This window comes from Acanthopagrus latus, chromosome 9, assembly GCF_904848185.1.
Source record: "Acanthopagrus latus isolate v.2019 chromosome 9, fAcaLat1.1, whole genome shotgun sequence".
NCBI classification, from domain to species: Eukaryota; Metazoa; Chordata; class Actinopteri; order Spariformes; family Sparidae; genus Acanthopagrus; species Acanthopagrus latus.
The window spans coordinates 118,442-142,606 of NC_051047.1; the positions used below are offsets into that span (position 1 = coordinate 118,442).

The 24,165-nt window shown below is 42.0% G+C and overlaps 1 protein-coding gene across 13 annotated transcripts in view; it reads left to right on the forward strand.

Moving 5' to 3' along the window:
* The window catches only part of lrch1 (leucine-rich repeats and calponin homology (CH) domain containing 1), a 251,315-nt gene that overhangs the window by 87,120 nt on the left and 140,030 nt on the right, over positions 1-24,165 (forward strand). For all 13 annotated transcript variants that reach the window (XR_005076873.1, XR_005076874.1, XR_005076876.1 and 10 more), the window contains exon 7: positions 23,903-23,990. Coding sequence is in view for 9 of the 13 variants with exons in the window: in XM_037109402.1 (XP_036965297.1) it covers positions 23,903-23,990 (88 nt within the window). In the remaining 4 variants the exon portion in view is untranslated. The remainder of the gene's footprint in view (positions 1-23,902; positions 23,991-24,165) is intronic.

Consider the following 24,165-nt stretch of genomic DNA (forward strand, 5'->3'; position numbering starts at 1 on the left):
TTTCTCTGGTCTTGCTGATGTACAGCCACAGGTGATTCTGTCCAGTCCACTCCACAAAGTTGTCTACCAGTGCCCTGTACTCCTCCTCCTGTCTCTTACTTATACACCCAACAACAGCCGAGTCGTCAGAAAACGTCTGCAGGTGACACGACCCGGCGTTGTACTGAAAGTCAGTGTATAAGGTGAACGGGAAAGGAGACAGTACAGTTCCCTGTGGAGCTCCTGTATCACTAACCACCGCATCAGACAGAACACTGCCCATACAGACAAACTGCCTGTCAGGTAGTCAGTAATCCAGGAGATCATTGTGTCGTCTACACCCATCACCTGCAGCTTCTCCCCCAGTAGCAGTGGCTGAATGGTGTTAAAAGCACTGTAGAAATCAAAGAATGTGATTCTCACAATGCCTCCTCCACCATCCAGGAGCAAATGGGCTTGCTGGAGCAGGTAGATGACAGCGTGGGGCTGGTAGGAAAATTGCAGAGGGTCTTGCAGGGCTCTCACCTGCAGCCTCAAGTTGGCCAAGACCAGTCTCTCCAGCACCTTCATCATGTAAGATGTGAGGGCCACTGGTCTGAAGTCATTGAGGTCTGATTGTGTAAGACTTCTTTGGAGCAGGAATCAGGCAGGACGTCTTCCAAAGCACCGGTATTCTCTCCTGACCCAGGCTCAGGTTGTACAGGTGTTGTAGGACAGGAGACAGCTGGCTGGCACAAGTCTTCAGGATCCTGGGGCTGATACCATCAGGGCCTGTGGCCTTCTGCTGGTGGAGTCTCTCCAGCTGTCTCCTAACCTGGCCTGTAGTCACAGTCATGCAGAGGAGGGTGCTGGTGTCTTGAGTGGAGGAGGAGGAGAAGGAGAGGTGCTGCACAGGAGAGCTCCCATCAGGGGAGTGAGGGGGGAGGGGAGGAAGCATATAGGGCAGTGGGGGTCTGGAGGTGTCGGAGAGACGACAGAATGCTGTGAGCTGAACCTATTGAATAAATTGTTCAGCTCATTTGCCCTCTCCAGGCTGTTTGATGACTGTCTGCCACTCACCTTACACCCGGTGATCTGCTTCATTCCAGGCCACATATCCCTCACATTGTTCTGCTGGAGTTTGGCCTCCGCCTTCCCCCTGTAGGTGTCTTTACAGGCCCTCAGCATATCCCTAAGTTCATGCTGCACTCTCTTCGTTCTTCTCTGTCTCCAGACCTGAACGCCCTCTTCTTCTTGTTAAGAAGGGCTTTCAGGTCATTGGTGATCCAATGCTTATTGTTAGGGGAGCAGCGTACAGAGTTGGCATGGTGGTGTGTTCACAGAACCTGATGTATTCTGTGATGCAGTCAATCATGCTGTCGAGATCCTCTTCATGTGGCTCAACAAGTACATCCCGGTCTGTCGACTCAAAGCAGTCCTGTAGTGCATCAGCAGTCTCTTGAGTCCAACTCCTCATGCTCCTAGTGTTGACAGGCAGCCACTGAACAAGAGGGATATACTTAGGGGTCAGCAGGACCAGGTTATGGTCAGATCTGCCAAGGGGGTGGAGGGCTATGGGATTGTGTGCATCCTTAGCATTTGCATACAAAAGATCCAGCGTGTTATAATCTCTGGTGGCACAGTCAACATACTAGTGACATGTTGGGAGGGTTTTGTCCAGTGAGATGTGATTAAAATCCCCTGTGATGACAATAAATGCGTTAGGATGCTGCGTATGTATCTCAGCAACAGCGGAGTGGATGACATCACAGGCCACCGCTGCATCAGCTGAAGGAGGAACGTACACACTGATAATGATGGCGGATGTGAATTCCCAGGCTAAATAATAGGGTCGCATCCCTACAGTCAGTAGTTCAATGTCCGTGGGATACACCACCTCTCATTCACATACAGTGCAATCCCTCCTCCTTTCTTCTTTCCGCTGCTTATCATGTCCTTGTGTACCAAACAGTGCTGAAGCCGGGAACTCACATGTGGTCCGGGATGTGTGAGTGAAGCTATGTCTCCATGAAACACAACACACTGCACTCACAATATTCCCTCTGAGTCTTTATCAGCACGGCAAGCTTGTCTGTCTTATTCCCTAGAGACCTCACATTCCTCATGATGATCGCTGGTACAGCCGGTCTATGTCTTGGTCTTCACCCTCCATTTCACTCCGGTTCTGCAGCCCCGATGTCTCCTCTGCAGCTCTTTTGGGGCCTCAGACCTGGCTCCGGGCAGCAGTTCAGGTTCACAGAGCAGTGCATGTTTACACAGTGCAATCAGCTGCTCGCATGTCTAAACAATGCGCTTAATGATGCACTCCTGACCTTCTGTTCCTAGGGCTAGCAGAAACATCGTAAGTGCCGCAAAAGTTCTCCTCTCACGGTCACCGGAGAGAAGTTTCAATAACTCACAACGAAAATCAAAACAGAAACACAAAAAAACTACGAAAAACTTGGAAATCCATGGGAGCTACTGCAACAGGCTGCCACCTGGTACGGTGCCATGGTAATTGCTCATGTCATTTCTGTCGCCCGATTTAAAAATTAGAATTATCAATTTTTGTCATTTTAGGTACAGGGCCAGTAAGTAAAGAAAAGTTGATGCAATGAGCTAGTGGCTCTACAATGACGTTTGCAATGGCTTTCATGATCTTACTAGATATTCCATCTACACCAGCAGAGTACGATGCAGAGAATGTATGCCAGAGCAGTTGAACTGGTTTGTCTTAGACTGCACAAGTGCGCCTTATGACATAGGTGATGAGTCTATGTATTAGTAACTATAATGAATATATAATTATTAATAATGTAAGTTATCATACGGCATACACTCTTAACCCGAATTAGTTGACTTTACTCGCAAATCGCGTGGAAACCCATTGCCTTATACCACTTTAGTTTTTACAAAAGCTGAAACTAAATATATTGAGCTGTATTAACGCAGAATCTAAATATATTGAGTTGTATTTGTAGTTTAATAAGTTTAGAATTTCTATTTGTTAGTGTGTACTCAAAATTATTAAATATAATGATTATTACTTGTTATTGCTACTTATTGTTTATTACAATTACTGTATTTTCCTCTAATTAAATTACCTTTTCTTTAAAAAAAAACAAAAAAAAAAAACAAAAAAAGAGAAAACATTGTTTCAATTAAATTGGATGGAAAAAAATAAACACCTGTAAATGCTCCAATGTATTTTACATAGCCAATCTTATTATTACAAACTTACCATCAGGTCAACATCAACACATCCAACCTAAAATGATTAATCATTCATCATCATCATTTCAAATCATTGAAACAATTATACTGCTTCCTCTGCCTAAATGAAGGGAGGCCAACACATGAACCAACAAAGACTATCATATCAAAACAATATCTAACTCCATCTACAAAGACTTAACATCCTTCAGCCCGCTTCCTACAGCATTTAAGTGTGTGTAGGTTTGTATGTGTCAGTGCTTTTTGTGTGTGGGTGTTGTGAGTGGGTGTTGTCTGGTGTTTGGATGTGTGTCTGCGTTTTACGTGTGCCTGTTCGTCGGCCTGTTTTACAGAAAATAAAAAAGGTTTTACCCACTAGTCAGAAAATGTTTTTACTGGTGTGGCAAAAAAATGGTCAAAAGTTTACTACAGTACAGCTGTCTGTAGTCTGTAGCTTTGGTTTTAGGTCAGTGTGGCCTAACGAGAGCAATACCTGTTGGATGAACTGAAATGTGAGCTTCATAGTCTTGGGATAGTTAAGATGAAGTACATATGTGAGTCCAAACAGAATGCACATTGCTTTTGGCAGATCTTGAATGTTTCCCATCACGACTTCTCCCTCAATGATGATTTTCAACGAGACTCGACTGAGATGCTGGGAAGATGTGAGCACAGCACCTCCATGCTCAATGACAAGTATCCCGATGTCAAGGTCACGGAAAGAATCATCATCATCAGATTCCTTGATAAAGAATAACAGAAGAGCACAATCATTACATTAGACTTCTCATTTGAAAAATAAACTTTAATCAATATACTGTAAGAGTGTCATGGTGAAAATTAAAAGAAAGCAAGAGCTTACTTACATAGCCAGGTTTGAAGAAGTTTGTGGGGTTGTCCCCCAGGATGATTGGAAGTCCTCTGAGCACCTGTGTCCGGATCGCAGTAGGGTCTGTAGTCTTTTGGGAATCAAACAGAATAACAAGTTAGATAGCTAAAATAAAAAACAAATAATAATCTATAAGAGACTGAATTACACAACCAATAGAGTGGCACTATGAAGTTTTGACTAAACCAGTAAAGAACAATACCAAGCACATAATGTGTATGGACTTACACTGGTCTGTTGTGAAATCTGTGTCAACAACTGTCCAACATTCCCTCTCTTGGAACGAAATAACTCAAGGAGACGAGGACTGTGCCGATCGATGCTCTCATAGAATTCCTGCTTGAGGTTCTTTCCCACAATCCTGCTGAACTCCATGAACACCTGATACAGAGAGCAAAAAACCCAAACAACCTAAGAACCTCAACTGTGCTATACAAGGCAAGCCATCTGCAAAGTAGAGCTGGAAAAACACCCATGAATGTCCTTTTTGTATTGAAATGTTGATGTTTAAATGTGTAAATTACATGCCCCAAATTAAAAATATAAATGTTTTCCTTAAAGAGGACAAGATAAATATACATCTAGACACATTATATAATAGAAAGATGGTCATTAGTTACATTCTCTTTCGTGAACATGCCTGATCTTTAGTGAAATGTGAACATACCTGATCTTCAGTGAAGAGGGCAGGCCAGCGTTTCACCATTGTGCTTATGGCAGGTTCTGATTTCACTACCTCTTTTCTTCTCAGAGCAAACGTCTGATCCATTTTCTGTTTCACAAGAGGTCCATTTGGTGTTCTCTTCTGCATTTCATCAACCAAGTCTTTGCATGCCCCCTCCAGGGCTGTCCGATCAAATCCATCCGGAAAGTTGGGCAAGTAGTTGATTTCACCTTTATTTGCCTTTTTGATGCGCTTGTTAGCTGGTTGTCCTTCTGCTGAATGCCTTCCCCGCTTACCTGCATTTACTGCAACATCAAGGCATCCTGATTGCCTGCGCTTTGTTCTATAATTAGCCATTTTATACTTTACTTTATAGACTATTTTTCCAACCACAACAGCGAGTGGTTGAACCTCGCTCCTGGAGACAAGGGTGTTTGCTTATCAGTGCTGCTGCAACACTTTCAAACTGAGCAGCTGTTGGGTATGCTGTGTAGCTATACATGCTCTCTGCCAATCTCTCAAGTATCTCATGTTTTAGTTCTTTTGATACTTCAAGGTGTGTTCCCTCACTCATAAAAAGCAGATCTGCTTGCTTAAGTCTATACTGTACATCAACAGAAAATGTCAGGATTTCAAAAAATTCTGGCCACTGTTCTTGTCGCTCCCGAGAAGAGTGTGAAAGTATCTCTGTATCTGCTGTACTCGTTGTGTCACTGAAGACTTCATCCGGTGGGACAGGTACTAGCTCAAAGACAGGCAAGACTTTAACTGTTGTTTTTTCTGGAAGTTCTTCAGTATCTGTCAGATTACATAGTTCATTATTGAATTCGGGGTCTTGGTATTGGAGACTGAAGTTGTATTGAAGTCCCAGTGACTCTTTAAGCTTGCTTATCAAATCTTCGACTGTAGAGGGCCTTGAATTTAGGATGACTTTTCTTATATCTGCCTCGGTTAGAATGACCCTCATGGTCATCTTCTGGTTTGCAGTCATCTTGGGAATAGAAACAAGAATTAGATTATAAATTTACATATCGAAGAAGTCATTCAATTGCTGAGCCATTGCTATGTGCATCACAAAACTAGTTGATTAAGAAGTTGGTTGCTTAAGTTCAGTGTACTTTCTTTTTCCTCCTTGAGAAACATTACTGTAAAGATAAGTTAAATGATATAAGTGTTTATGTAGAGGTGCAATGTACCACTAGAAACAGTTTCACACATCTATGGAATAAAAGAGCTGCAACAATCAATAGATTACATGAGCGTTACTGTAATAATCTCCAACTATTTTCACATTTGAGTGATAATTTCAAATCAGAATACTTGAGAATGTCACACCGGGCTTTGGAAAACACTGATCAAGCTGAACCAACACCAACACTGAACCAAACATGAGCTCTAAAATAAGACAAACAAAATCTCCTATTACAGTCTCGACTGATTACAGAAATGACATTGTGACTTCTTAACACAGGATATGAGGTCTGAGGGTCACTACTAAATTTTCACCATATCTATATGCTGAAAGAGGGAAAACATCATTCAGCTCTTTCAGCTGCACCACACACAGAGAGGGGTTATTGCTGTCACAGATGAGTTCAAAAGATCTCAAATGCTTGTGGTACCAAGCAGTCATCTCATTGATTTGCCTAAATGAAGGGAGGCCAGCGCATGAACCAACAGAGACTATCATGTCAGAACAATATCTAACTCCATCTACAAAGACTGATGATGCAACAAGAACTGATGTAAGCTGAGGAACTCTCTGGCAGAAAACCTGTTGGACATTCTCAGGATAAGATGTGATTGATGCTGTAGTGACCTTGTCCATTTCAACTGACGGCTTAAAAAATGAACTTGTGTCCAATTAGTAAGCCATCATTTTCTGATGCTTAACAGCCAGTGTAAGAGCTACATTTTTGAAGTTGTGGGCATTACGAATGACCCATTTGAAGAATTTGTGTTTCCCCTCAAATCACATTGTCCAACAATCTGAAAGGGGACCAAATGCTTTGATCATCTCGGGGTAATGCTCAAGGTAGTGATGTTTTGGCCGTAATCTAAAATCTGGGAATGTTGTTTGCAACAAGTCTCTGTGTTCTGACACTTTGCAGTCAAGGAAATGCACCGACTCTTTAGTGTGCTTTGTTGCGACAGCCAACTCAACAATGTCTTTTAGAAGCAACAGAATGTTCCATGCATTGTCTCCCTCAGGGACTTTATGGCCAATGATAAGTGGGAGCAGCCTGAGTAGGGCCCAGTTCTCATGGCCATTGCCACCTATGGTCCCTTTGGTAGAGAAGCTGTGGGCAATTGGCTGAGGCTGGTCAGTTTTGTCATCAAAAGCATATTCAAAAGTTTTCATGGCATGGTTCAGTGTTTCTATGGTGAAATATTTCTTAGAAATCATGTCTGAAATGCAGAGCGATAGCTCAACAGGAACAATCCCTTCCAAAAGGTCATGGAGGATGTCAGGGGGGTACCCACGGACAATATGAAAGTGCTCCAGACCATCAGTCAATACACACTCTCCTTTAACACCATACCATTTTGCCATAGTGGGATCCTGCTTTACCTCCTGCACCTGCTGGTTGTGAGTGTCTAGAGTTCGGGGTTCAAAAGCACCTGAATTTACCTCTTTGGCTTGCATCTCGCCACTCATTGCCATGCAGAACCTGCAGAATCTGTCCACCATAAAGCTTTTGAAGAATCCTGCCAGAGAATGAGCAGCCAGGTTATCTGCGGCCACATATAAAACTGTACCTTTGACACATTCTCCCAACTTTTCAACATACACACCATGTTGCTCCAAAGAAGCTAGATCATGAATGAGTGGGTGGAGAATTTTGGCGTAGCCAAATTCTTTTACATCAGAGGCACATTAGCTATCACCCAGTACACTGCACTCAGTTTATGTTCCTTTCTAGATGTTCCTAAAGGGTTGGACACTTCAAAATCATCTGCATAGAGTCCAACAGCGATTTTGAATTCCTCCCCTTTAAGGAGGTCATTTTCATTACAGTACGTACCATCTCTGTACTAACTGTACTCATGTTGCACATGCTTTTGGATGGGAAGAGCTTTATCCAAAATGTCTGCCCTATTCAACATCTTCTGTAGCATTGGATGCAAAGGTACATATACAGCACAACATTTTTCCCTCTTTCAATAAGGTACTCTACTGGTTTAACCTCTGTGAAGTTTCTATTCACATATGCTGCTCTCCTTTTTGTTGTTGACAAGGGGCCATCCTTGCCACAGAATTTCATGATCGCATTGCTCTTTGCGGCAGCGCTGACTAACTGTTCCACAACTGAATTGTCTACAACTGTATGTTGTTTGAGAATGTCCTTGACTGCATTATGCAGCAGTGGCTGGGCTAGTTCACACATCTGCAACAGCTGTTGTATAACTTCTTGTACTGTATTTTCTGGAATGTGTAGCACCGTTTGCATCTTTAAAAAAAGAGCTGCGAGATTGTGCTCCAGCTGTTTCTCTAGGTCATGAAGACCTTCATTGGTAGAATCGTCGCTGTCTTCAGATTCGGAGGTGTCATTTGGAGGCTCATGTTCTTCTTGTGCCATTTCATTAGTTACACTACCAGAGACAATTTCCGGCCTGAACATCCTCCAGTTGTGTGTTCTGTGCTCCTTACTTCTGTGTGCATTAAATGTAGAATACACATTGGTGTGAAAGTTACAGCCATTAAATGGACACTGGACTGTGATTTACCTTCAAATGTGTACTGTGCAGGTGGGTGAGAAAGACTGCTTCTGTGCAGGGCGCAGAAAAATCACATGACTGACATTGAATGGTTACTTGTGCAGTGTCTCTTGGTTGTGCACCCTGGGTTTTCTGGTGAATCAAGTGGACCTTGAGTGCATTAATGGAGTTGAATGTGCACACACATTCTTGGTGTAAGCATGGAAATGGGACAGTTCTACCACAGTTTCCATGTTTTAACCGATAATGTTTTAACAGGTAACCCCTTTTCTCACACGAAAATGTTTAGCTCAACAACTCAGCTCAACAGTATCGCTGTAAAAATCAAAATGGTAACAGAACCGAAACGACGCCTGTGTTACACATAAAACCGGCATGTAAACAAGCATGTGTGTGCGAGAGAGAGTGAGATTGGGAAAGAGAGTGGGCACTGAGCGGAGCGGTCAGTGGATCAATGCGTGGCGCGCAGCTGGCCACGTCCCCAACATCAACACCTCCATAGCGGCAGCGCCTGCTACACTCCTTTGCCCCCGATAGCGGTTAAATTGTTTTTTTACCAAATGAAATGGCGGAAATATAAATTATAGTCGCATAAACTCGCCGGTATTGGTGCGGTCCTCACACTGTTAACATTAAACTAACTTTAATGCTCAGCTGACACTATTTTGAGCGGATATTAGCTATCAATAAGCATAACACAATGCACAGGTTCAAACAGTATATTAACATGTGACAGAAAAAAACAGCGTCAACAAATTATCTCCAACCTTTTGAGTGTTAAAAGTTCCCAAAAATATCTACTTATTTTACATACTAACCGTTCAAGGTGTTCAGTAAAGCTGCTTCCAGGTGAGGGTGCCGACAGGCCGTCTCTGCTGGTGCTCTTCCCGCTGAGTCCGTTGCGCTGGCCTTGTGTTGTGACCAGGGATGTTTTTGAATTAGGCCCCTCCCCTTTCTTATAAAACTTAACATACCAAGCTATCTCTACTAAACCTGATTAGTGCAATTAATCTTTCAGCTAAATAGTACAATCAACTAATGCTGTTTAGTAATGATAGCAGGTTTTACAAAACATAAAAGTTTAAGTAATGATCACTCGGAAGTTTAATTAGAAACAAAATCTGGGTTTACAGTGTAGATGCTGCATGCTGCACATCAGGAGAACTGAAAAGTAAGGACCAAAGATCTTATAGCTCAGAAGTGATGATGACAAGGATGTTACATGTCTCTTGTTAATGGTTGTAGCCTTCTGGTAGTTGGTGAAACAGTGATGTTTTCCAGATACAGGTAGGTGGGGAGGCAGTGATGCTGGCTTTGTCCTGAAACACTTTCAGCTGTTCTGGGGTTGCTTGATGTTGAACCTATAGGCCACTGTTCTTTTTCACCTTCTTGGTTTGGCTCTTGCTTCCAAGATGGCTATCTTTTAAGTTTTGTCTTTTCCTCTCATTTTATTTATTCATTTATCCATCCATCCATCCATCTTGCTTCAATCTGCAACCTCAACCTAATAAATCTCCTGATGATCTTTTCTTATACTTCACATCATGATGGAAGCCTGCTGGAGAGTGGCAGAGCTTCCTTCTCCAACACCCCCTTTGCATTTGGAAGCTCCATGAGGGAGGAACTAGTCTTTGTCCTTTTTTTAAATGAATGTTATTTAAGTATGCAGTTTGCAAAATATGTCAAACATTAACACAGAACACAATACATAAGAGATGCTTCACAGATACAAAGGCAAAAACTCTATAAATAGAATATATATATATATATATATCCCAGCCTTGTCTCAGGGCAAGGGCAGGGTACTCCCTGGATAAGTCGCCAGCTCATCACAGGGCCCTGACAGGTGAGCAACGTGGGGTTCAGTATCTCGCTCAAGGACACTTCGACATGCAGCTCAGCACTGCCCAGAGCTGGGATTTGAACCAGTGACCTTCCGATCACTAGTTGACCTGCTCTACCCGCTGAGCTACAGCCGGTGATGAATTCAAATCAAAATGTAATTTATTTGCCATGGATTTCCAATTAGAACACAGTTGTCATCATAATGCTGCTATGAGTCCTTGACTTGTCAGTCACCTGTTAGTGTGCCTTTTCAGTTTTCTGCTGATGACAGTTTGAAAAAATATGTCCACAAATTTGTGGAAAAAAAACAGGAGGCAGAACACGATCATTTGGAACAAAAAAAGTCATTACAAAAACAATAGGGACCTCACAGGTCGAGACCTGCTCAGGCCCTAATTAAAGCTGCAAGCAGGGATGAACAGGCCCTCATAGTCCACATGCATCGGGGTTTGCTGTGTACCCATTCCCATTGCCTTATTATTGTGTACATATGTCTAAATTTCACTGATCTGCACAAAACTTTGCACACAGCATCTGTGTACCCTTCTGACAAAAAGTTAATAAAACAATTTTGATATTCCAAACAATACTCAAGTTTTCAACTTTCTGCAGATTTGGTACAAAACTACAGTGGCCCAGAGGTGTAAGGCCAAATACAAAAGCCACAACACAAATACAAAAGTCACAACACAAATACAAAAGTCACAACACAAATACAAAAGCCACAACGGAAGTGATCCACAACGGAAGTGAACGGCAACAGATGTTGACAATGGCGTGGATTGTTGCTGCCATTTTTGGACCGTGTGAAGGCTGTCTCTGGCAATACAGAGTCCAACTTCGTCCCTGACTTTTTTCCAGGATCTCTCTTGTTTTGTCCAAGTGTCTGTGTATGTGTTTCTGTATGTGTATGGAGTGTGGTAGTATAGTTCGGAGCTCACGAGCACGAGCACAGAGCATTAGCCCCAGTTAGCACAACAATAGAACAGCAGGCTTTTCCCGCTTGTTGTGTCATTCGGAGACCGGACATTAAAGGCGAGTGCTTGGAGAAAATCAGACAGGAAGTTGGACTACTTACTAAGTTATGAAAATATGTCTGTATATATATATATATATATATATATATATATATATATATATATATATATATATATATACAGACATATTTATATATATATATATATATATATATATATATATATATATATATATATATATGATACGGACAACAAGGAAGTATCATCATCTAATGCTCCGTGCTCATGCTCGTTAGCTCTGAACTATACTACTACACTCCATACGCATACAGAGACCTCGGGAGCTCGGGAGCTCCGGAACAGAAACAGATACACAGAGACTTGGACAAGAGAGATCCTGGAAAAAAGTCAGGGACGAAGTTGGACGCTGTATTGCCAGAGACAGCTGGCACACAGTCCAAAAATGGCAGCAACAATCCGCCGCATTGTCAACATCCGTTGCCGTTGACTTCCATTGTGGATCACTTCCGTTGTGGCTTTTGTATTTGTGTTGTGACGTTTGTATTTGTGATGTGGCTTTTGTATTTGTGTTGTGGCTTTTGTATTTGTGTTGTGACTTTTGTATTTGTGTTGTGGCTTTTTTATTTGGCCTGACACCTCTGGGCCACCGTACAAAACAGGACGTTGCATATTTCCACATTGGTGTGTCCAAATGAAATGAAACTCAGGGTACTACTTCCCCATGAGCCCCTTAGGGTCTCTTCAAAATGTCAGGCTGAGCACTAGGTGGCACTCTTTAAATGTAAGTATTTTACATCTCCACATCTGTTGCTTGGATTAACACGAAACTTGGTACAATTATTGCCAATGCCCTCCTGAGAATAACTGATCAAGGTGTAACCGATCCGCCACTAGTTGGCACTCTGGTGGCAGTCTAATTTAATATTTGGACTGGTGCCCACACCATAACAATTATTTCAAGGTCATGCCCACTTTTCGTTGTAACTTTCCATTTGCAAAATCACAACAAATGAAAAACGTACTTTTTCGAACTACTCCTAGGCAATTTGACCGATTTGCACCAAACTTTGCATGAAGCATCAGTGAATCCTCCTGACAAAAACTTTTTATTTTTCAAAAAGAATTTTGTTAGTCCATAAGAATATAAAACAACTAATTCCTGCACATTGTGGTCAAAACATACAGTCTTACATATCTTGACCAAATACAGTCTGATTACGACAACACTTTTGCTAATTGTGTCCATGGCCCGATGATGGTGTGTGGAAAATGTGGTACAAATTGGCCAATAGATGGCGCTTTTATGGCTAAATGTAGAATGAACAGCTGGAATGCCTTCTCTTTTGAGTGGACAGGCTTTCTCTACCAGAGGGCAATGCTGCCTTGCTTACAAACCTCTGTTCAACAGTCTGTAGGTTCACACAGTGCACTCCTCTCATTATTTGTTCTTTTTCATAGATTGCAGGGACTTATTTTGACTTCAGCGTACAATATTTAATACTGGCAGAAGCAGGCCACCAATTATCAAGGAACAGCTTCCTCAACACAAGTGGATGCATGATTAAACCCCAAAAGGATTGCGAGGACCGTTCATCGCTGCTGGCAGCTTTAATTACTTCATTGTAACTTCATTGTAATCATGACAACAATCATTATACATTTGATTATTTATACAATACGCTAATAGCAGAACTCTTACACATTTCCTAATCACTTGTTTGAACTAGTTATAATGTCCTTTTACTTGCTGATGGTATATGGCCAGTGTGTAGAGATCTCAACTACTTTGACAATGGATACACTCAGTCTGATTTGAATGTGGTCCACTCCACTCTTTTTTTTTTTTTTTCAGTTTGGTCCAATTAACTACATATGTTAGAATCAGATTTGTGAACACTGTCTGTTCCAACAGATGCAAGCTTTGAAATTGTAACCACAACATTCCCAGACTGCAATTTTTAGAGTCATTGATTATGGATAAGCTTATAGTTGTAAAATAACCAAGCAAATTCTATCTTTTATGCAACATTGTGATGCTAAATTCAGCAGTAAATGCATGACATTATTATTTGATTCCCTTGTTGAAAGGGTCAGATTGTACCAGTCTGTGTCTAAAGCAGTGGTCCTCAATAGGCAGCCCCCGGGCCGCAGTGTGTTTTGGTTGGGTCGGCATGTGTATACCGGGACTTGTCTCCATGCCAACCATAAAGAGACAGCCTGGATCACTCGCTGCTGTGAACACAATTTTTAACTTTCACTTTTGTTTTCTGAGCAGTTCGCATGTTCACATTTTACCAGCTGAAGGAGCGGAGATTGCATGAAAATGGCATGTTCCAAATTCACTGCTAAAAGAAAAGTGAACAGTGGAAATCGGCAATTCAAGAAAAATGGATTGAAAAATTAGTATTTTATTCTCCCTCTAACCAGCACAAGACCCATGTGCTTAGTATGCCAGGGGACTATAGCTGTGATGAAGATTTCCAATATGAAATGACAAGACGAAGCATAGGAATTTTGTAGAGACATTTCCTCAAAATTCAGAGGTAAGAACAACAAAAATAAATGCACTGAAATCATCATTTCAAGCTGCAAGCAGGATTCTTGTCACATCTATGACAACAATAAAAAAGCAACATTTTACTTGCTGTAAGGTTGTGGAATTTTACAACTAAAGTATACAGTAATCAGTAAAGGAAATTTCTTTGACACCCATTGAGAAAGTCCTCAGACAGAGTTGTTGAGGTAGGAGAAAGTTTATGAAATGCTCTCTATTACAGATTACTCTTTTGGGGGCTTCTTGTCAAGTTAGGTAAGTTATGCAAATTTATTTCTTACTTTCTTTGCTGTCATAGTGTCCCTTTGCCCCATTGATGTACCTGTTCATTTGCATATTGTGCAGGGAAGTGAGATATGATCAAAGGTGGTCACGTGATATACATGTTGAGACACATGTTGATACCAGGTGTCAACTCACAAATGTAGAGCTACTAGTGTTGATGTCTACTGTCTACTTATGATCAAATAACTCAGGATGGTTGTCAGTCCCTAGACAAAATTAAAAAATTGTCTTTGTGGCCACACTAATAAAATACATGTGTGAATACATTTTTCCACAGTTTTCCACAGTTTGAAAATCAACTTGTGGTGGTGGCGTGGTGCCATGTGTGAAAGGCGGGTTCTATAATAATCTAGTCAAACAAAATAACTACATAACTATCTTTATGGCGTGTAAGGTGGTAGGCTTGCAAAGTTTATGATATTTACCCTACCACTTAGCAGAAGTGGGCTAAGGTCAGCAATCATTGCCTTTGGGTTAATCAGATCAGTTATTTTCAATATAAGGATCCGGAGTTCTTATGGTATCGTAGTCAACTGCGCGTATAGGTGACTACGATACTTCATATTAATTAACTTTACCAGTGAAATATATTGCAAGATATAACTTATGTTGCATCAGTATTTAACAGTTCAGAAGATTTGGCAACCAGAGAAAACATTGATCAGTTTAACACTCCTTATGTAACACTTACATATTCTTCTCAGTTGAGCTTTAACTTAACTGTGCCCTTCAATAGCTGGCTGATTGCACTGCTCATCATTTATTGCCAGTTGTATTAGCTCTAGGCATTTTTACTTACACTAGCATACTTAGATTAGCATCTGATGGCACAGCATTTTTAAATCTATTTTTACCATCTCACCAAATCAGAAATCAATCAATCATTCAATCAAAATGCGCATGCACCGTGGTGCATGCAGCCTGTTCCAGTCGCTCCTGCTTACTTTAACTTTGTTTTCAACTTTTCTCCTTTTTTACTTTACCTTACTTTTTCAGTTTTTACATAGTTATTTATTAAGCTATTTCATCTCTAAACATGCTTGTGTAGAGAGTTTTTGTTGCTGCGTTTTGTGGTGGAATCACTGTTTTTATTCTGCCACTCGACCGTTGTTCAGCAACACTGCATTGTTTACTCCAGGGATCAGCTGATAGAGCTGAAGCCGGCCGGCTTGGCTACGGTGATGGAGGATACCCCTGCTGAACTTCGGAGGAAAACACACTAGGGATGCAGAGGTAAAGGATCACTACGGCAGAGGAAAAGAATGAAACACTGGAATACTTCTGGAGAGGAAGACATTCAAGCCGTGTCTCCCTTCTCTCATCATGGGCAACGTGAGATCACTCAGGAATAAGATGGACGAGCTTACAGTGCTCACCCGGAGTCATCAGGAATACCGGGAGTGTAGTCTGATGATTTTCACGGAATCATGGCTACACACGGATATTCCTGACCACGATGATTCCACAGAGGGATTCCACACTGTCCGGACCACCAGGGACTGCACTACAAGTGGTAAGCGTAAAGGAGGGGGGCTTGCTGTTTACGTGAACAACAGGTGGTGCAATCCTGGTCACCTTACTGTCAAAGACCGCATCTGCAGCCCAGATATTGAACTGTTAGCTGTGGGCCTACGTTCGTACTATTTACCCCGTGAGTTCTCGCATGCTATTGCAGTGGCTGTGTATATTCCCCCGTCCGCTAACCCGACATCGGCATGTGACGTCATCCATTCAACAATAGCCAGACTACAGACTGTACACCCGAGTGCTCTCATTACAATCTTGAGTGACTATATCTCCATTAAAAAGACAATCCTGAAATTCACCCAGTATGTGACCTGTAAAACCAGAGAGGAGAAGACCCTGGACCTGCTGTATACTAATGTGAAGGATGCATACACCTCCACATCCCTTCCCCTGCTGGGAGGATCAGATCACAACTTGGTGCTTCTCACCCCCTGCTATGTGCCTCTAGTGAAGAGGCTGCCTGTGACCACAAAGACAGTGAGGACATGGTCAGAGGACTGCTGTTAGGCACTGCAGGGCTGTTTTGAGGTGATGGACTGGAATGCACTCTGTGAGCTGCATGGAGAGGACATTGATGGGCTTACTGAGTGCATTACAGACTACATAAATTTCTGTGTGGACGGCATTGTCCCAGCAAGGACTGTGCGTTGTTACCCAAACAACAAGCCTTGGGTAACTAAAGACATCAAAGCCATTCTCAACCGGAAGAAGAGGGTCTTCAGAGGTGGCAACCGGGAGGAGCTTAGGGACATTCAGAGGGAGCTGAATTCAAAGATCAAGAAGACTAAGGACAGCTACAGGAGGAAGCTGGAGTGCAAACTCCAACAGAATAATATGAGGGAGGTCTGGAGTGGTATGAGGACCATTACAGGCTTCAGACCAACTAGCAGTGGAGCTGATGGCAGTGTAGCCGGGGCCAATGAGTTGAATCTGTTCTTCAACAGGTTTGACACTGCAGCTCTGGCACCTGCTGTCTCTCCTGCTGGCTGTCTCCAGCCACCACCACTTCTGACCTACCCTCCCCCTCCTGATAGCACCTCATCCAACTCTGAGCCCCTAACACCCATCCCCCACTCCTCACACCTCTTCTGGCTCCCTTGCTACCTGCCCTCCTCTCATTATGGACTTCAATTCTCCCCCTACTCAACCTACACTGTTTACACCGCTTCATGTAAGGAGACAGCTGAGCAAACTCCCTGCTGGTAAGGCTGCAGGCCCTGATGGTGTCAGCCCACGGGTTCTCAGAGCCTGAGGCGAACAGCTCTGTGGAGTTCTTCACCATGTCTTCGACATGAGCCTGAGCCTCCAGAGGGTCCCTGTGATATGGAAGACGTCCTGCCTCGTTCCAGTCCCAAAGACGCCACAGCCCAGTGGTCTCTCGGACTACCAGCCGGTGGCACTTATGTCTCATATCATGAAGACCCTGGAGAGACTCGTCCTGGAGCAGCGCAGGCCTAAGGTCAGTCCGCACCTGGATCCCCTCCAGTTCGCCTACCTGCCCCAGATTGGAGTTGAGGATGCCATCATCTACCTGCTGAACCATGTCTATGGCCTGAACAAGCCGGGGAGCACTGTGAGGGTCACATTCTTTGACTTCTCCAGTGATTGTGTTGGTGGATCCTCCCCTTGTGCCCTGGATTGTGGATTACCTCACTGGCCGACCACAGTACGTGCGCCTGCGGCACTATGTGTCAGATACAGTGGTCAGCAACACCGGAGCTCCGCAAGGGACTGTCCTCTCTTCTTTCCTCTTCACCCTTTACACCACGGACTTCAGCTACCAGACAAAGTCTTGCCATCTTCAGAAGTTTTCTGATGACTCTGCTGTAGTTGGATGTATCAGCAAGGGTGAGCAGGCTGAGTACAGAGCTGAGGATGTTTTATGAGTCTGTGGTGGCCAGTGCTATTCTGTTTGCTGTGGTGTGCTGGGGCAGCAGACTGAGAGCAGCCGATGCCAACAGACTCAATAAACTGATCAGAAAGGCCAGTGACGTTGTGGGGGTGGAGCTGGACTCTTTGTCAGCAGTGTCAGACAGGAGGATGCTGTCAAAGGTGCAATGCTCTGGTCAAACAGAGGAGCACCTTCAGCCAGAGACTGATTGCTCCTAAATGCACCACTGAGTGCCACAGGAAGTCTTTCCTGCCTGTGGCCATCAACCTGTACAACTCCTCCCTCTGACGATCAGACTCATTTGGCTATCTATAAAACAAAACAAACAATCTAACTATACATTCTCATTTCATTTATAATGCTACAACCATTTCATTGTATGTTGTAAATATTTCAGTTTGTATACTTATACTTTTTTTTATTTTGTTATTTATTTGTATTTTATTGCCTACTTTAATATTTTATTTTATTGTAATGTCTACTTTAATATTTCATTGTATTTACATCTTTAGCGCTTGTTTCCATTCATGCTATATTTCTATTTCTACTTTGCACAGAGCGTTGGAACAAAAACAACCCCCCTCGGGGGATTAATAAAGTATTGTGAATCTGAATCTGAATCTGAATCGCCTTAGTCTTCCTTGGTCTCCAGGTGGATCTTTGAGGTGTGTTTAGGGTTATTGCCTTGCTATAGAACAATATTGAGTATATTATATCATGGGGTCATGGGCCAGTTGCTAAGTGCTTAAATAAAAGAATAACTTTAGTAGGTGAGTAGTCATCAGTCAAGTTTCCATCCAATGGTTGAACAGATTTTTGCATGAATGGATTTCTATCCACTCCAGTTATATGACTATTTGATAGTTGGTTCATGGAGATAAACAGCTAATGGACCTTATTCTCCAGTCAGCAAAAAAACACAACAAGATGAAAGTAATGGAAACCCTCTAGAAAACATGATGGAAAACAGACATTTTTGTTGGACAGTGTGTATGTCCACTGTATGTCCAGTATACCCCTGTCCAGGAGGTGGACCAGGTTCCCCTTATAAAGGGTTAGGTCCCTAAACCTACCAGGTGATACTTTAAAGATTAATCTAAAAGAGCTGAGGCTGGTCGAAATACTAATATGTAGTAGAGATTGAGAGGGTCAGGCTATGGATCCAGCATGCCTATTCCCTTCTTGCTGAAAGTTCCCCTTGAAGCAATTCACAACACCAACCAAGGTCCCCAAATCTCCTCAAGGTCGCAAAAAGCGAATGAGCAAAAAGAACTCCAATGTCCAAAATTATAATCCATAGTAAAGGTTAATCCTCCTTGTACTCTGTTATCCTTGGATCCAGTTACAAATCTCTTGAAGTCTACTCTGCAGTGACAGGCTGCTCACATACTCTGTCTTGTAGGTTATACCAAGGTAGGAGAGCAGAGGAAAAAATATCTCCCCTGGTGCTGCATTTTTTATACTCTTTCAGATGGCCATCTATTGCTTATGAGGGAGATTTTGCTTACTTCCTTGAAGGCCATGCATGCCGCTTCTCGTAGCACGATGACGTACTGGTAAACTGTTTTTCCTCTTTGTCTATGCAAACTCATTGTGGAATCCTAACCTTTACCTCACTTCAGCTTGTGAATTACTTTTGTCTGATTAATCTTTTCATTTTATTCTGTAACTGTTTCTCATTTTCATAACTTCATTATTACTTTATCATAACTTCAATGTTATCACATCATTGTACACATCTGATTATTGTATGCTATTACCAGAACTCTTATATATTTCTTAATCACCTGTTGGAACAAGGTATAATGTCCTTTTACTTGCCAATGGTATATGGCCATTGTGTACAGATCTCAATTCTTTTGACACCACTTTTTATTTTGAAGATGCTGACTAATTCATCATCAACCTCTACACTCACCCTTATGCCACAAATTAATACCAACTGCGTTTTTTATGCGCAAATTCTGCCTCTCTCTGTCAATTGAGTTCAATTCAATTCAATTCAATTCAATTCAATTCAAAGGGGCTAAAAGTTTGACACAACAGACACAAACACAACACAAAGATTGATTTACATTAATTTACATTAATCATGTATACAGTATATCCTGTGTGTGTGTGTGTGTGTGTGTGTGTGTGTGTGTGTGTGTGTGTGTGTGTGTGTGTGCGTGCATCTGTGTGTGTGTGTGTGTGTGTGTGTGTGTGTGTGTGTGTGTGTGTCGGTCACTCAATTCAATTTCAATTCAATTCAGTTCAAATTTGCTTTATTGGCATGAATGTTATGAGAACTACATTGCCAAAGCATCAAGAATCAACAAAACAAAAAAAAACAGAAAACAAAAAATACAGAGAAATGAATCTTAAAAAAGATTAATGGAATAATGTGTGTGTGGAAGGATTAATAAGATTGGGAATCATTAGGCAATTACAAATTATATAATTTGTATAGCGTGCCCTGCGTGCCTTTTCTGTGAGGGAATTTATTGCTTTGTCAAAGCTGCCAGATGCACTGATAAAGATGCCTAGATAATTATATTACATCGTATGCTGAAGTGTGGTCCCTCTAACCCTGAAAACATGTTTGGATTCCTGTAGCCTGGCCTTTTTTTGGAATACCATGACTCTGGTTTTGTCAAGGTCGATATCTACCACCCAGTTTTGACAGAACGTCTCCAGCAGAGAGAGATTCTGCTGTAGACCATGTTCTGTTGGGGACAGTAGAACCAGATCATCAGCATACATGAGTAATTTGATTTCTTTGCCTTGTAGATCCTGGGTTTGGGGACTGTTCAAGAAGATATTTATTTTACTGACATAAATGTTGAACAGAGTAGGAGACAGGTTGCACCCCTGATGCACCCCTTTTTCTTGTTTGAAGAACTCTGTTCTTTTGTTTCCAATTTTGACACAACACTGGTTGTCAGAATATTTGGATTTGATTAGATCATATATTTTACCCGCAATTCCATTTTGTAGAAGTTATAAAAATAACCCATTGTGCCAAATTGTGTCAAAAGCCTTTTTTAGATCTACAAAACATGCAAACATCTGTCCTTTGTGTTTTTTGTGAACATGCTGTTGGATGAGTGTATGGAGAGTGTAGATGTGGTCAGATGTTTCATGATTTGGTAAAACACCAATTTGGCTATGTGAGATATGTGATTAATCTGGACTTAAGGATGCTACAGAGGAGTTTACTGAGGTTGCTTTTAACAAAGATGCCCCTGTAAATTGCTGGGGTTGTACTTGTCTCCACTTTTAAATATAGGAGAAATGAGACCTTTATTCCAAACACTGGGGTAACATCCAGCCGCCAGCACCAGGTTGAAGTGTTTTTGCATGGCAAGTTGGAGTTTTAAATTACTGTGTTTCAGCATCCCTGAGTTAATGCTGTCTATACTGCAAGTTTTTACATTTCTAAGGGTTTTGAGTTTGTGCTGTATTTCTTTAATGGTGATGGGGTAGTCAAGGGCACACTGGGTGTCCCTCCCTCTCATTTCTAGTTCTTTCAGTTTGTCTATTGTTAAAATTTGGTGGGGATTCAGACCATGACACTCTGGATTTTTATAGAGGTCATCAAAGTATTTTTTTCCAGATTCTGCAATTTTAATTGGGTTGGTCTGTGTACATGGGTTTCTGTTGATGTGTTTCCATAATTTCCAAAAGGTGTTTTCATTTATAGCTTTTTCAATTTTGTTGAGTTCTCCCTCCATATAATGCATTTTTTTTCCACATTAAGAAGTCTTTTCTAATCTTTCAGAGCTTGGACATATTCAACCCTTCCCATTAGGCGACTTGGGTTCCTGTGTTTTCTGTTTGACAGTTTTCTCAGGTTTTGTCTGGATGCAGCACATTCTTCATCAAACCATCGCTCTTTTTGTTTCATGCTGGACTTTTTAGTTTGTGAGATTTTTAATTTAGATTATTTTGCCAATTGATTAAATATTGTGTTCAAGTGATGTGTGGCGAGATTTATGTATTCCCTTTCAGGCTGATACTAGGTGTTGAGAGCATGTTGTGAATTTGAGCAGAGTCTAGTGCAGCGGTATAGGCAACAGTGCTCTCTTCTGTCTATTTGTATCTCCTCTGCAGAGGTAACAGCCTTGGCTCAGGTTTGGATTCACAGTGGTTGACAATGACTTTTTCAGAAATAGGGTTATTTGGCTATGGTCTGAAAGGGGCTGTTGCGGTGATACAGTGGATGCATTTATATAGTGTGGATCAATGTCAGTAATGGCATAATCTACAACACTACTACCTAACACAGAGCATTGTGTGAGTCTGCCCAGAGAGTCTCCTCTGATTATGCCATTAACAATGTACAGACCCAAGCCTTTACACATTTGTAGTACCTGTTTGCCAGTTTTGTTAACCATGCTGTCATAGCTTTGTCTTTGTGTGTTTATGCAAATCTGGTACAAAGGGGGATGTTTGAAGACATGTTTGTTTCTTTCATAGTTAATGAAGTCTGGCTCTCTACCAGTTCAGGCATTAAGATCACCACATATTAAGATTGACCCTAAACTTTGGTAGAAGGAAATTTCCTTCTGGAGTTCCTCAAAAACCTCCTCTGGATGATAAGGGGAGTTTGAGGGTGGGATATATATTGCACATAAATAGACATCTCTGTTGTTTTCCACAATATTTGAGTGAATTTTAATCCAAATGTAATTTGACCCTGTTTTAACTGGTGAGATGTAATATTTATATTCTTCTTTGTACCATATAAGTAAACCACCAGAATCTCTGCCATTCTTAATATGGCTGTGTCTTACAGAGGGTGTAATAAGTTCTATACAATTGTTAGGACAATTAGATTGATTTTTGTTTTGATTCCAAGTTTCAAGTTTCTACATTTCTAATGTTATTCAGAAATTCAGGGTTTGCTGATTTCAAACCAAAAACTGAAGAGTATAAGCCCTGAATTTTCCAGCTGCTTATCGAAAAAGATGCTATTTCCTTTACTTTAACAGAGAAAAAAATAACTGATTTACAAGCAAAAATATGTGATTATGAAAAATGTTAAGTGATGATGCATTATTCAGAGTGTTGTTCTATATTCTATTAGCTCAGTAATTTAGAATTGGGTAGTGTTGCAATGTGTCATACCCACTTTAGACTCAGTTCAGTGGTTGAGGTGTCAAGTTTGGCAGCTACAGCAGCGTAGCTGTCTCTTTGAGCTGGAGACTGGACCCGAGTCTGAGCTGGCTGCTGCTGCTGCTGCCAACTGTATTGTACCTGGAGAGCTTGAGGATATCGAACAAACTGCAGTTCAGGTCCCTGAAGAGGTGAGGTGTAGTGTGGTGTGGTTGGGTTGTGGTCTTGAGGAGGTGGGGCTGAGGTGTACAGCGGTGTGATGGGGCTGGGTCCCTGGAGAGGTGTGGCTGGGGCGTAGTACCTTGAGGCAGGTCCTAGTCTCTGTGAAAAGCTCCGGCCATTGTTGGTGGTATCTCTAGTGTGCTGCAACCTTCTGTGGAGGCTCTGGTGGTTGGATGCGCTCTTGTTGGTGATGTGAGGTGCTGATCTGTTGCGGTCGAGAGCTGTATCTTTAATATCTTTGATGAACAGTCGCACACCGCTCTGGTTTAGATGTAGGCCATCATACAAGTGCTGGTAGAGGATCTCTCCGTGATGTGCCATATGGACGTTTGGTATTCCTGTGCAGGCTTTGGATATTTCAGCACTGATTTTGTTGATCTCATGCTGAGGATCATCTCTTCTGGGTAACAGGGTGGATATGGTTACCCTGGCTGTTGGGGCCACTGATGTTGCTCTCTCTGCCACCTGTCGCAGTGAGTGAAGTATGTCCTTGTTGTGTGTGAGGTCATTAGTTCCAGTGTGAATCAGGATGGGTTAACACCCTGGAGGTCTGTAGGGACTGTGTTGGGCTGGAGTGGTGGGCCGATGCCAGCTCCTCTATCACTCTCTTGAGTGTTCCTCTCAGTGAACGGTTGTCTTCTTCCAGTCCTCTAACAGCTTGCTGGAGTTCATCTATCTGGTATCTCTGTTTTTTTTTCTCTCACTGTCCCTCAGGTTGTGGCATGTTGATATATATTTGCCAGCCAGATATGCCCTGTCTCTTTCTCCCAGGAGTATTTTTAATTTTGATTGGTCATTCAGCTTTTTGAAATCTAAAATTATAGAGCTGAATTTGTCAAAATAGATGTCTTTCGTAGAATTGTTCTCATTGTAGGAGAAAGTCTGTCCGTCTCTTTTCTCTGTCTCTGTCTCTGTGTCTCTGTCTCTCTCTCTCTCTCTCTCTCTCTCTCTCTCTCTCTCTCTCTCTCTCTCTCTCTCTCTAGTGTGGGTGTGTGTGTTTGCGTGTGTCAGAATTGTGACCTGTCTTGTGTGTCTGCAGTGTGGAGGACGTAGAGCAGCAGAGGAAGCAGGACAGTGACTCAGGAGTCGGCAGTGACAACGGAGACAAGAGACTGTCTGCTACTGAGGTACTGAGGGTTTGTGTGTTTCATGGTGCGTGTGTTTGTCTAATTATGGCTAGATGCTGTGTGTCTGTTTGTTTCCTCCATAGAATATATTTGCCATGTTCTCTAGGCTGAGCCCATTAGAATTTTCTTCTTGTATATGTCTGTGGTTGATTTGGACTACTCTTTAAAAACATGA